This window comes from Platichthys flesus, chromosome 23 (assembly GCF_949316205.1).
Source record: "Platichthys flesus chromosome 23, fPlaFle2.1, whole genome shotgun sequence".
Lineage (NCBI taxonomy): Eukaryota > Metazoa > Chordata > Actinopteri > Pleuronectiformes > Pleuronectidae > Platichthys > Platichthys flesus.
Genome location: NC_084967.1, coordinates 6642175 through 6657541, shown reverse-complemented (window position 1 = coordinate 6657541; position 15367 = coordinate 6642175). Strand labels below are relative to the sequence as shown.

The 15367-nt window shown below is 41.9% G+C and overlaps 1 protein-coding gene across 1 annotated transcript in view; it reads right to left on the bottom strand.

Moving 5' to 3' along the window:
• LOC133948944 (copine-8) overlaps positions 1-15367 on the bottom strand; it is a 73215-nt gene that overhangs the window by 39187 nt on the left and 18661 nt on the right. The window contains exons 2-5 of the mRNA XM_062383040.1: positions 13248-13288; positions 7073-7119; positions 5072-5175; positions 1578-1617 (exon numbers count right to left, since the gene is read on the bottom strand). Of these exons, the coding sequence (XP_062239024.1) occupies positions 1578-1617; positions 5072-5175; positions 7073-7119; positions 13248-13288 (232 nt within the window). The remainder of the gene's footprint in view (positions 1-1577; positions 1618-5071; positions 5176-7072; positions 7120-13247; positions 13289-15367) is intronic.

Here is a 15367-nt window from a genome sequence, read left to right as displayed (position 1 = left end):
GAAAATACACTTATTCACTGCCGCTGCTGCTGTTAACACCGTGAGTGAGAGCGAGAACGATAAAGAGAACGGAGCCTGAAATAAAAAAATATCAAATTCAAAGGTGGAGGCAAAAGAAGAATCGCAAACATGTGAGGGAACTTGTTGTATCGCCTGTTGGTAGTTTTATCATCCAAAACTGCAGGATTGTTAAATGCAGAGACAGCTGTGATGTCCCAAATCTATAGAATTGAACAGAGTTATTATAATATGCTTGCGGGAGAGGCGGTGGACTAGTGCCAGAAAAACTTGGACTATGGGCAGAAAATTGGGAAGACATTAGACTGGAAGGTCTCTGGTTCGACTCCACGGAGTAACAACAAAAAAAGAACCTGGATGGACAACACTTGGATCTCCAATATCCAAGAGGATTCTCCCTACCCCACTGTCTAGTGCCCGTGAGCAAGGCACCTTACTCCCCCAACATCAGCTCCCCGGGCGCCTTACATGACTGCCCACTGCTCTGTGTGTCCTACACCAGATGGGTTAAAAGAAGAGGACAAATTTCCCTCAACTGCATGAGTGTGTCTGTGCATGTGTTTGGGATAAATAAATGTATCTTATATCTTGTATCTTGTATCTTGTATCTTGTATCTTGTGTTTGTACTGGGATGGTTCGGTACGATTTGTGTAATACTGGACTCAGTTCAGCTCAGAGATCACAGATCGTCTCTTTGTGATCGCTGAACCCTCGTTTTCTCCTCATCCTTCTATTCGCGTGCAGCCATCATTTAGCATTACGCGTGTCCCTGCAGCATTTATTTATTATCAGCAATCGGACAGATTACCTCATATCAGTGGATCCTGACCTCCACTCCGGGAAATTATTTTGAAAGTGAATAGTTTTTCTTTATTTGTCTTGTGCCTTCGCAACAGTAAATGAGACCCCAGATCTCTCAGGACAGAGGTGCTGGTGGGTGAATTTGTTACATATGTAAAGAATCAGGCTAATTGTGGCGACTTTATATTTACAAGATGAAAAAAAGGATAAAGAATAATATCAACCCTCTAATCCTACTCAGAGTGTAATCGCAAAATTCTCAAACGTTGCACATGCTAAAATATTGATATGTTAAAAATGGTTAAAGGGTTTCAAATACATGTCGATGCATCAAAATGACGACTGTTATATCTCTTGTTCCCAAGATTAAAATTAAGATGAACATTGCAAGGGTATAAGATGCTTCTTCCATTTTGAACTACTATTACCATGATGCAGTAGACAGGGCAGCTACTATTTTTTGCCGGCAAATACCAATTTGTCACACTGTTGGTTATAATTACTGTAATGCTGATCACTGCTATCAATGGCAAAAGCAGGTTGGACTAAGAAAATCTGTGTTTGTTTAATTTCTAAATGAATTACAGGTAGTTCCAGGAATTCCAGTTCTGTGGCCTAAATGAGGCTGATGGGAGGTAATGACAAGAACAGCAATCATTCTCACGCAATGAAATGAACAGAAACTGAAAAAATTTGAACATGCATACTTCCATGTGTGCACAAAAACGTACGTAATTGTGACGAGTTTGATACTCACGTGTTTTGATAGGTTGGCACTCTTGGAGTCAACATCGTACCTACAGAAAAAAAAAAAGAGAGAGCGAGAGAGTGAGTGAGTGCACTAGGAAGCGATGGAGGGTGACAGGAGCTCAGCTGGCAACACAACAGGGATAACTGACAAGGTAAATCAGTAGTGGGGCCCAGCAGCTTGTTAGCGACTATCTCACCAGAGGCTCCTGGTGGTTCACTTCCCAACATTGAAGGCTCACAGGCCTCCTCCATTAAACTGACTCATTGGCAGTCACACATATGATTGTGAGAGAAATAAACATCAACTGAGAAATATTGTGCGAGTAAATACAAATATGAGCTTCCCTCCTTTGGGTATACTTCCCTGCTCGTCAGTGGCTGTTGTGCCTTTTTTTGATGTATGTTTGAAAATCTATCACAGCAGGCCTCTCGTACCTTCACAGACAAGAAATCATACAAAAATGGCCCCTCCAATGTAGAGGCTACTGAGGAATGAGAGGCAATACGACAAGTCATTCACTCAGCAATTTCAGATCATTTCACATCTCAGGTCATTTCACCAGCTGCTAAAACTGTATCGCTCTTTGCCAGGTGATATTTTGGGGTGAAGTGAAGAGGGCAAATTTAGTTACTTCACAAGAATGTTCTGAATAACGCATGCCCTGTATTTGTATGTGGATGAGTGTTCAGCACACTGAGAAAATTACATTTTAAATTAATATGAATATAAAGCATGACTGAATAACCACATGTGATATCAGCACCTATTTTCAGGCTCTTTTTGTTATGCTTTCAACTGCCTCAACCATCTAAATGGTCTTACCACACACTCCAGACTTTCATGGCTGTGTGTAGTTTTCGTTTTCTCATCTAAGTATTTTGAAATTTCAATTGACTTATGACATGTTTTATTGTTATTGTTTTTAATAATAAAGTTTATGGTAAAACAATAAAAATATCAGGCCTCAACTAAATTTCTTTGTCATAAGAGTTTGATGACATCCTAGAGAATCATTGCCAATTCTTTAACACTTTACCTGCTAGTAACTTTGTTAGTCCCCCAAATCCAATTTAGTCGCGCACTAATATTTTTTTACTCTCTTTGCTTGGGGAAACATAAGACTTTAAATGTTCAAATCACACAAATCTCTTTCTTCCCATGTGAACTTATCATATAAGACCCGAGTTTCACTAAGACCCCATAAGGCTGTTTATTATATGTAAATAATACGAACTTGATAGTTAAGCCATTCTACTAAATGACTAGTTGTCGCAGTAATGCAAAACTACTGACAATTAGAGAATGATTAAGACAAAAACTGGTTAGACTTACAGAAGGGTCTATTACACGTGGTGCAGTTTCATAATTTATATACTGTAGTGTTTCAGAGCCTGTGCTGCTTTTTCACACAGATCCCATCTTCACAGGCCTGAGGGAGGAAACAGGCTTAATCTGCTGTTATCAGACACTGCTCCCCTCTGCACTAACTCTCTCTTTAACTGTTACACATGAGAAGAGCAGTCAGGTACATCCACATGGACACCTATACAAAACAAACACATAAATTGGGGGACTGCAGATTCAAACACATTTATACACACAAAAGGCATATTTATGACTTTTAATGCGACGCCGACCCTGAATGATACAGCAAAACACAGAAGCGTGTGAATAAACACCAACACACATAAATACCCTCAAAAAACCCAGTGGGGTGTTTTGTTTCTCAAATTCTCAGTTTCATTCAGAAAACCACTAGAAAGAGTGCAAATAGAGGCATGTATTCAAATATGTCATCCGGCGACCTAGACAAATGAGAGGGCACATAACACACACGTCCTCATATGTCCTGTGTACGAGAATGTCACTACCCAACCAGCGTTGTGTTGTGAGCGTTTGTATTTGTGTGTATGTCAACTGTTCTGAAGAATCTACTAGACTCTACACCTACTCAGATAACAAAACAGGTTATTCAGGTATAAACACATATTCAAGTGGTTGTTATGGTCACCATCTCCACACCTCAAAAAAAGCAAACATACATACACACAACATTGTCACCAAGGCTTCACACAGTATGCTGGAACGCACCCACAAGATGCACACATCACTGTTGTTTTGGTCTAGGAGCGATCGGTCTATGTGACCCTTCTCTGCTGTTAGATGACAAAACATATGCTTGTCGTGTCGTGACCACCGGCTGAGATACTCATAACACTGGACCGTGTATGCAAACACACTCTCTCCCTCTGCACACAGTCCAACTTACAGATCCCTATTGGATTGTCGGTGTTTCATTTACTGTATTATAATATAATTAGTCTCCATCTAATAACATAAAGCCACTGAAATCCCCTCTGTAATTCTATGAGAAATGCAATCTTAGAGCAAATTGAGAAAGAGAATATTGTCACCTACAGGCAGTCTGTTGCCTACATGATGTCTGCTATAGCTCCCATCTTATGCTTCTATTTGCAAAGGAACCTAAATCAATTGTGATATGTAGTCATAGAGTTGTACCACATGTACATGCAGTACAGTAGTTTAACATACTGTTAAGTGTTGCATTTCTCACCAGCTCAAGAGCTAGCCTTGTACGTCACATACACAGTTCCTGCTATCGCTCAGCTACAGTGGCTCCCAAATTCTTTGCGTAATTACTTTACTTTTTTATTTATAAGTCTCTCTTGATTGAAATGAAGGTATGGTGAAGCAGCTATAAATCAGATGCAAAGCAGGTTCAGCTTTTTACTTTTTAGGATGTAATAAGATTAATTCATCTATTTGACACAGATCTGCAGTAAAACTTATACTGGACCAATACCAATACAACGTTTAAAGCTGAGGACAAGCTACCCAGGTAAATTAAGCCATCCTAATAAAAATTTATAAAAATCTATTTCTAAAACATATTGTCAGCCTGTAAGATAATGCAGCTAATTGTCTGAAAACAGCTTTAAAACAATAATGAATTGCAGTTGGTGAAAAAAGGCAATTACTGTTTTGGTCAATGTCCACTCTGTTTGTATCGAGTTTAGCTCTTGTTCTTGTAATTGATTAACAAAAAAGGCCAAATACCAACAGATGCTATTGAATGCTACTTAAGTGACTCTTGTTCCGTAGAATCTACTTAACCTTCTCTCATTTACAAATAAATAGTAGTTGAGTGGGAAAAACTGGTTTATGCCCACTAAAAGATAAATAAACAAAATATTATATCTGATCAAAGCTACATACATTTTCATTTTGCAGGTGAAATGTTGAATTAATAAGACTTTGCATTGAAACCAAATTCATATTTTAGGAAATGAATGTTAGAAGAAAACATTTCTGGAAGAGTCCTCTAACACTGAGTAAATGAAAATTTTACTCCAGCGCCTTAAATGTAATTTAATCATTAACGTGTCTAGTGACAGAAGAAATTCTAATCTCAACAAATATTAATATTGCGATTTCTCACACACATACACACACACACAGATGAAGAAGAAATTACTTACAAGTCAAATCGGAGGTTCTGCCGCTCTTCAAAGAAGTAGTCCAAAATGAATTTCCGCACAAAGTCTGGGTTTAGCGTATTGTCAATCACCTCTGTTCTTCCAAACTAGACATAAAAAGTAAGATAAAAGACCAATAAGCAAACATTCCTGGGGAATTGCGAGAATAATTTTTTTCAATATATAGTCATTGTGCTTTTCTGAATAGAAGACCATTAAATTGAGATTGTTCGATGCCCAAAATCTACATACATTTATGAAAAAAGATCCAGGATGAAGTCTGTCAAACGTTAAGGCTTCAACATAACATTCAATAAAACTATTTAAAAGCTGTCCCTTGGTGAGCGATTCAAGTGAGTGACTAATCACCAGCTGGTTTTTCCTCAGGAAACTCATCAGGCAAGAGACTGGTTACAGATGTTTTGGTACATCTTCAGAGTAATGAATGCAGAGCTACCTAAGTATCAAGTCAATGGGGGTCAGGTAGGTCCCAGTTTGCCATTTAACTCGGCTTGTTAATAATGCATGCAGATGATGGGCTACTCAGAAATATGAATAACTGGGAATGATTAGGGCTTTGAGATTTGCCCCCTCATTTACATTCATGAATATTAGTTATTTTGCACTGACTGCAGCTCAGTTGGTTAGGGTGCACACATACTCATAGAGAGGTTGCATTTAATGATTTAAGTAGGGTTTTTGATCATAATTAGCCCAGATTAATCAATTAAATTAAATTTTAATAGAATAATACAATCAACATATTTGTTTTCACATTATGTTTCAAAAGATACCGAGAATAATAATTTAGAACTTTTCTGCTAGTGTTATTAATATATAAACATATATTGAATGTCACCATTGAATATATGTTTTTTTGCTTTTCCAGCACTGTTACTTGTCATGATGTCAATATTGGTCTTTCAGTCAGTTCACCTTGTTGGTCTTCACAGAACTACCCAAACAACTATTGGATGAATTGTCATGACATTCATGCTTCCCAGAGGATAAACCCTAATGTCTTTGATAAGTCTTTCACTTAGGGATGGGCAATATCAACAACAATTTTATAAAGATAAAAGATTTCAAATCAGTTGATATATATTTATTATTATTATTACAATACATTTCACATTGTTATATTTTTTCAGCTTTTTAACTCTTATGACACTGCTGAAACCATATGCAGAGCCTGTAATCTCATAGTGCAGGGCTCTTCAATAGGCGGCCAGGTAGCTAACATGAGCAACCAGCTCTCCGCAGATAATCAGGTTGGTGCATTGTCCAAAACACATACAGAGCTTATAGAATTTGTGTGCAGATCTTTCTTCTGCTCTGAAACTGATAATTTAACTGTGTGTCTCTGTTTTACTTTGCCAAATCGTGTCGTACAAAGCTGGTCTGCTAGAAATTATGTTTAGAAAATTTACAACAGCAAATACATTTTATAGAAAAGTAAATTTAATGTACTGAGAAAATGTTAACTTATCATTGACACAAGTTGCAAATATGTTGATATTGAAAGTAACATCAAAATGGTTGATGTGTTTGTCTTCTGTTAAAACACCTGATCTTGAAATGCAACATAAACTGTAGTGACTACAGCTTTATCTATGGTCCAGTGTTATTATTTATATTTTACCAAAAATACACAGTTAAGGATATTTAAACGGTAATTTCGACACAATATGGTTACTCGTTCTGGCAGTAGCCCTGCATGTACTGAATATACATAAAATACTTTTGTTATTATTGGTCAAATGTCTGGCAATTTAAGTCATAAAGTAGTGTCTCTGTGATGTTTTAAGTTCCTGACCCATCCTATACTGAGTGGATTATGCTGCAGAAGTAGTTTGAGAAGTCTGTGTGGATGTTTTGAAACTTGTTTCCAACATTTATATTTGTCAATAGTGATGCTTTAAGGATATTTGAATGAAAGAAAGATGTCTTTAGGTGATGCAACATGACGTGGCCAAACGCATATTCTGTGGTAAACAAACTCACCTCTCTCCACTCCTTGTTGCCCATGCCTTGTGCGTAGAGAACACAAACTGTGAAGAACAGAGACATATAACATTAATATCACAACACATTGACTATACATGCTCAAAACTCATAATAATATCTATAGTAGTTATCCAAGTATTATCCACACATCAGTACAAAGACTTTGTAGCTGTTTATATATAACTAAAGGGAATGGTAAATCTCACAGGATTGTGTTTGTTAGAATATGACAAGATTACAAACAAAAAATGTATGATATTTTAGACAAAGTAAAATGACATCAAGGCCTGTAGTGGTTTTTATTTATGAAGCTAAACACTAGATATTATATTTCCTTCAGAAGGTGAAAGACAATACTCTAGAGTTCAGTCTTCACACTACTTTTCAGATAAGAGAGCGGAGACATATGAAACTATTTCACAAATTTATTAGGGACCCAGAAGGTAATATTTTAAAAGAGACACAGATGTACACCAATGATAAAGGTTATGTTTAAATAGACATATCTATTTATTTCCATAATCTTAAGACTCTTCTTTTTTCTCCCTCCTTTCCATCCTCACTCTTTTCCCTTGTCGGGCAGTTTCATATCAGCACACTGAAGTGCCCATGCTCAGCATAATCACAAGTGCTAATCAGCATAAAAGCATGCCTAAATGTATGGCTGAGGCCTGAGCTTCCTCCTCCATCCTCTCATCCTCCTAATCACTGTCATCATCATCATCATATTCATCAACTGTCATCACGACCAGGTTGAGTCATTTTTATCCGACAACCTTCTATAAATGTGCTGACATACTTTTTTTTGCAAAGACAGCACGTGTGTGTGTGCGTGTGTGTGAGAGAGAGCGAGAGAGAGCGAGAGAGAAAGAGGCTGTATCTGTTTGTGTGAGTCAGTATAGAGCACCAAAAGTGGTCCTGCTATCATTATCCCAAGTTCAGACACAGCTCGAGATGAAAACACCTACCTTTATAACAGTGATCTTAACCATGATCCCATACTACTCACATTCACTAGAACACACTACCACCCAAGTTCTAAGAAATATAAATACAACTCAAAGAAACACTATATGGGAGAGTATCTGTTAGGAGGTTAATCCTGTGGGTAAAACAAAATAACGATAAAATTAAGAGAAAATGGCATGACATAATAATAAGAACAATAGAAAAAATTCCTCATAATAAAACCTCAAAAAATAAAACAGGTGGGGGCCGGTGGAAGCGATGCCTCTGAACAATATTGCACAGGAGATGAGAGTTGTGTCCTTTGTGGCACGAGCGCACAAGCGAGACACTAGGGTCGTTGTAGCGCACACGGAGTGCACACTAGGCAGCTTGTCAGCTCTTTATCTGGTCTGACGATGGCCTTCAGTGCCCTGGCAAAAGGGTTATTATTTTTGCTTCCTTCAATCCAAACATGCTAACACGGCATGGAAGTCTTCTTCCATGCCATCTCCTCCCCTTTACAGTAGCCCCTACCTTTCAAACGTACTAAAAATAGACGCAGTCACAACCACCGCAATTTTTTTTAGGCTCTGTAAATCACATTGCCTGTGCTAAATTTGCATCCATTCCTACCAATATTTTGCACATTCGGGAAGAAACGCCCGATAATGCTTATTCATTAAGGCAATAGTACTAAATGCACAGCGCATGTAATTCTGCGCGCAATCAAATTTGCACAGGTTTACCTTTAGTAGATCAGGCCCTAAGTCTTTCTTTGGATAGAGACATGTAATATAATTTGGCCAATCGAGACAGCCATCTAATTGGCAATCATGCTGTTAGCCTTTAAAAGTGGTGGAGCCAATAGCTGAGTGTTATCAATCTTCCCTCTGTCTCTGCAAGAAAGCAAATAAGAATATTTCTGAAGAACTATTCCATTCAGCTATGGAAGCATTGATACAAACACATGCTATTAAACATTTTGATAACCAATACTTCACCATCCACTGTTCTCATTTTGAGAAGATGAGAGGACAATTCGATTTCCATTAGTTTTCATAATCCTTGATGTTGCAGACAAATGAGGTGACATTAGTAATGATTGTCAAAAATGTTTCGGCCCCCTTGAAAGAGGTTCACCACATTACAATACATTCATAAAAAAATTTTAATAGCTAAAAAGTTAAAACCAGTTCATATTTGTTCAGTCTAAAGTAAATTCAAGTTGTCAGGTCTCAAATATGAAAAGTCTCATAAGAGTCTGTCATAGAGCAGATAGGGTTTGCTCTGCTCTAATTCTTGGAAGGTACGCAAGTAAGCAAATTTCTGGGAACATCAACGTATCGCCCTGGAACTAAAAGTATCATAATGACTTTACCTGTGAGGAGAGAGGAGGTGTATTCGCCAGCTGTTCTATCAATATATAGGGAAAAGCTTCAAAGCTTGCCTCTCATGTATTAGTCAGACCTGCCTTGAGCCAAGCTCGCACTTTCTTAAACACTTAGAGTGAGTCACAACTTAAGTACAAACTAAAGAAAAACTAAATTAAAATACCTTTATTCATTCACTAATCCATTTAATTATCCTATACACTCAATTAAATCTCCTCGAACCGTCACCTTATCGTGGTGGAGAGGTTTGCGTGTCCCCGTGAACCTGAGGGCTGTGTTGTCTGGAGCCTTGTGCTCCTGGTAGGGTCTCCCATGGCAGAGTGGTCTCAGGTGAGGGGCCAGACTAAGAATGGTTCAAAACCCTCAATGAATATCGACGAAAGAGGAGATGGGACCCAGCCCGGAGGAAGCCCGGGGCCCCCGTCTGGAGCTAGGCCCAGACGGAGGGCTCGATGGCGAGCGTCTGGTGGCCGGGTTTGCCACGGAGCCCGGTCGGGCATAGCCCGAACAAACTACGTGGCACCCCCCCTCTCTTCATCTCATGGGCCCACCACCTGTGGGAAGACCCGTTGGGGTCGGGTGCGCAGCCACATGGGTGGCAGCGAAGGTAGGGGGTCTCGACGGACCAGACCCGGGCGGCAGAAGCTGGCTCTGGGGACGTGGAACGTCACCTCGCTGTGGGGAAAGGAACCGGAGCTTGTGAGGGAGGTGGAGCGCTATCAGTTAGATCTGGTGGGGCTTACCTCCACGCACAGTCTCAGCTCTGGTACCGTACTCCTGGATAAGGGTTGGACTTTATTCTTCTCCGGAGTTGCCAAGGGCGTGAGGCGTCGGGCGGGTGTGGGGATACTCATAAATCCCCGGCTGAGCGCCGCGGTGTTGGAGTTTACCCCGGTAGACGAGAGGGTCGCCTCCCTGCGCCTAAGGGTTGTAGGGGGGAAAACTCTGACTGTTGTTTGTGCGTATGCACCAAACAGCAGTTCAGAGTATTCGGCCTTCTTGGAGACCCTGAATGGAGTCCTGTATGGGGCTCCAGTAGGGGACTCCGTAGTTCTGCTGGGTGACTTCAACGCCCACGTGGGCAACGATGGAGACACCTGGAGTGGCGTGGTGGGGAGGAACGGCCTCCCTGATCTGAACCCGAGCGGTCGTTTGTTATTGGACTTCTGTGCTAGCCATGGATTGTCCATAACAAACACCATGTTCGAACATAAGGGTGCTCATAAGTGTACCTGGTACCAGAGTACCCTAGGCCGAAGATCAATGATCGATTTTGTGATCGTGTCATCTGATCTGAGGCCGCATGTTTTGGACACTCGGGTAAAGAGAGGGGCGGAACTGTCAACCGACCACCATCTGGTTGTGAGTTGGATCAGGGAGTGGGGGAAATTTCCGGATAGACCTGGTAAGCCCAAACGAGTAGTGCGGGTGAACTGGGAACGTCTGGAGGAGGCCCCCGTCCTAGGTATCTTCAACTCACACCTCCGGCGGAGTTTTTCTGGCATTCCTGTGGAGGTTGGGGGCATTGAGCCGGAGTGGGCGGTGTTCAAAGCCTCCATTGCTGAAGCTGCGGCGGCTAGCTGTGGCCTCAGGGTCTTAGGCTCCTCAAGGGGCGGTAACCCTCGGACACCGTGGTGGACACCGGTGGTCAGGGAAGCCGTCCGATTGAAGAAGGAGGCCTTCCGGGATATGATATCCTGGAGGACTCCTGACTCGGTTGCAGGGTACCGACAGGCCCGAAGGGCTGCAGCTGCTGCCGTGTCGGAGGCTAAGCAGCGGGTGTGGGAGAAGTTCGGAGAGGTCATGGAGAAGGACTTTCGGTCGGCACCAAAGTGTTTCTGGAAGACTATCCGGCACCTCAGGAGGGGGAAACGGGGAACCATCCAAGCTGTGTACAGTAAGGATGGGACTCTGTTGACCTCAACTGAGGAGGTTGTCGGACGTTGGAAGGAACACTTTGAGGAACTCCTGAATCCGAATAACACGCCCTCTATGTTGGAGGCAGAGCTCGAGGTTGATGGTGTTTCATCGTCAATTTCCCTGGTGGAGGTCACTGAGGTGGTCAAACATCTCCGCAGTGGCAAGGCCCCAGGGATTGATGAGATCCGGCCAGAAATGCTAAAGGCTCTGGGTGTTGAGGGGCTGTCATGGTTGACACGCCTATTCAACATCGCGTGGGAGTCGGGTACAGTGCCAAAGGAGTGGCAAACTGGGGTGGTGGTTCCCCTGTTCAAAAAGGGGGACCAGAGAGTGTGTGCCAATTACCGGGGCATCACACTTCTCAGCCTCCCTGGTAAAGTCTACTCCAAGGTGCTGGAAAGGAGGGTTCGGCCGATCGTCGAACCTCAGATTGAAGAGGAACAATGCGGTTTTCGCCCCGGACGTGGAACTACAGACCAGCTCTTCACTCTCGCAAGGATCCTGGAGGGGGCCTGGGAGTATGCCCATCCGGTCTACATGTGTTTTGTGGATCTGGAGAAGGCGTATGACCGGGTCCCCCGGGAGAAACTGTGGGAGGTGCTGCGGGAGTATGGGGTAAGGGGGTCTATCCTCAGGGCCATCCAATCCCTGTACTCCCAAAGCGAGAGCTGTGTTCGCGTCCTCGGCAGCCAGTCAGTTTCGTTCTCAGTGGATGCTGGTCTCCGCCAGGGCTGCGCCTTGTCACCAATCCTGTTTGTGATATACATGGACAGGATATCGAGGCGTAGTCGGGGTGGGGAGGGGTTGCAGTTCGGTGGTCTGAGGATCTCGTCACTGCTTTTTGCAGATGACGTGGTCCTCATTGGATCATCGGCCTGTGACCTTCAGCACTCACTGGATCGGCTGGTGGCCGAGTGTGAAGCGGCTGGGATGAGGATCAGCACCTCTAAATCTGAGGCCATGACTCTTAGCAGGAAACCGATGGATTGCTTACTCCGGGTAGGAAATGAGTCCTTAGCCCAAGTGAAGGAGTTCAAGTACCTTGGGGTCTTGTTCGCGAGTGAGGGTACTATGGAGCGTGAGATTGGCCGGAGAATCGGAGCAGCGGGGGCGGTATTGCGTTCGCTTTACCGCACCGTTGTAACGAAAAGAGAGCTGAGCCGCAAGGCAAAGCTCTCGATCTACCGGTCGATCTTCGTTCCTATCCTCACCTATGGTCATGAGGGCTGGGTGATGACCGAAAGGACGAGATCACGGGTACAAGCGGCCGAGATGAGTTTTCTCAGAAGGGTGGCTGGCGTCTCCCTTAGGGATAGGGTGAGAAGCTCAGCCATCCGTGAGGAACTCGGATTAGAGCCGCTGCTCCTTCACTTAGAAAGGAGTCAGCTGAGGTGGTTCGGGCATCTGGTAAGGATGCCCACTGGGCGCCTTCCTTGGGAGGTGTTTCAGGCACGTCCAGTGGGGAGGAGACCTCGGGGAAGACCCAGGACTAGGTGGAGAGATTATATCTCAACACTGGCCTGGGAACGCCTCGGGATCCCCCCGTCAGAGTTGGTCAATGTGGCCCGGGAAAGGGAAGTCTGGGGCCCCCTGCTTGAGCTGCTCCCCCCGCGACCCGACCCCGGATAAGCGGATGAAAATGAGATGAGATGAGACTCAATTAAATCCAATAATTTTCTTCCGTTTACAACTTAATTTTCTCGCTACTTGCCTCGTTCCCTACTTTCTTTGGTTATGTTGGCAAACTGACTTTATTTAATTGAAATTACTTTCTTTTCTCGTTTCCTTGTGCTTTCTTCATTACTTTTCTCCTCATTGTGAAGCTTGGAAATGATAAGGAGCAAAGATCTTTTGCTCTCTGAATTTGAAAAACATTAACAGTGGGTGAACAAATGTGTGGTGGTTGATCTTACTTGGGTCTGATTTGGAGAAGGTGTCCCTGTCCAGCAGGTTCCTGTAAAGACACAAGGGGAGAAAGTAGTTAGAAAAATGGTTTCCTTGGTGAGAAAGACAATCATTAGCGGCCAAATGTGAATACATTTTAAAATAACTATTTATGTAGTGCGCTGGGCATGAGTCACACCACAGTATCCCTGTGGCGTGAAGACACAAACAATATTTAAAGTACTAGATGGACCACAGCCATGATACTGAGGCGTATGAGCTGCGGATGTAAATTACAATATGATAAATAGCACCTCTTAAACATATTTATTAAAGGATTATCCTGCCAATGCCTGTCCGTACTTTTCTTCAACAATAAATTCCATGAACAGATCAAAACCAACATAAATTGATTCAGGTTTTGCCTGTGTAGCTAGTGGCCGGCTGCAGAATATTTCCCAAACAACTACCTCCTCCCAGGATAGTGGATGGGACATGGATCAAACAAACAATCTAAAATCTAAATAATAAATAACAGGGGCAAAAGCCATGATAGACAAAAAATGGTGGTTTTGGTTTGTTACAACCTTCTTTTATTGCATTTTTTCAATGAATTACTTGCATTCATATGTTAATTATGTTAATAATTTTTTTTGTATGTTTTTAAACATATTGTATTTATATCACCTGTAAACACTTTGAATTGCATCAATCTCCAACACACTATCTTTAAGCCATAAATATTCACTATAGCAACAAGACTCTTGGAGAAGTAACTGCTAAAAATTGCAACATATTATCTTATTTTCTCTCAAAACAGAACCTTCGCAGTTCAAACAGAGAGTAAGCTTTGACTTCGCAACTCACATCACTTCACAAAAAAAAGATGAACCTCCACAAACATCCTGCAATTACTTCCACCATAAACAACACACTCTTCAGTTTGGAGTGGTTTCAACTCATAGACTCTTGTTATTTATGGGAATCCGGATTTTTATGGATTTTAATTTCATGCTTGGGAAACACTAAGGTCTAAGCTGCTATTCTCCTGGGACCAGTGATACATTGTGCAGTCCTCTGTCTCAGAAAACCATTGTGTTTCATCAAAGATGGACATTAATGAAATGGTGAAGAATTTATGTTCCCCAAAAAGAAAAGGGGGAAGGCCAGAGAAAATTAAATGGGCCTGTAAGCGATATAAGACCTAATTCTGATTTGAGAATAATGAGAGAATGAGTGTGAAGGAGGAGAGAAGAGGAGAGGTCAATAACTTGTCAATGAGGGTAAATCACTCTCTAAGCATATAGGCCGCGATAAGAATTTTAAATCTACTCTTCAATCCACTTTCTTCATTCCATTTAATGTGCCCTGACGTTTGCGTGTTGCAGAGAAGGCTTAAGCGTGGAGGTAATGCTTTCAGTTATCCTTTCTATCTCTGGGATTGTGAGATACTTTGAAAGGCTGTCAGACAAAGCCCTACAACCATCAGGAGCTTTTTTTGTTCCTATATGCTCTTCACTCTGCTTTCCTTCTATTCTCATCAACACCACCTATTGCATTTTTTTCTCTCCATCTCAAGCTCATGTGTCTGTTCTCACACCAAACACACCTTTAGTATATTATTTCTGTTCATTCTTCATCTAATTCACTTTGCAGCATCGCTTAAAGTGATAGCTCACTGTTTCATGTCAAGACACTTTGCAAAACAATTTGTTGTCATTTGCCTCAGATTTCGTGTTCCAGTTCAGTCGGAGTGTTTTCGTTTCCTCCCTTAATCTCAAAACACACAATACAGATGCACTAAATTACTAGATTACCAATTGGTATGTTTGTCTGTTTGCCCATTGTATTGTCTGTCCTTGGCAACAAAAACACTGAAGGACACGGTAATCCATCTAACAAACATCTCCATTGACATTCCTGTTTACATGCTTAAAAGAAAACCCTGGTTTAAACAACCTTATGCAATCACCTCAAAATAACATCCTCTAAATGGTTTTGAGGCCAATGTGTCACAGAGAGAATGGTGCATCTTCCAGCTTAGCTCTTATTCTAAAATATTGATTTCTGCATATGCCCCAAACATGTATCAATCCAGCGCTGGTTAGTTCCCAAATAATCTCGGAGTCTGCAACGGCCAATATTTTGG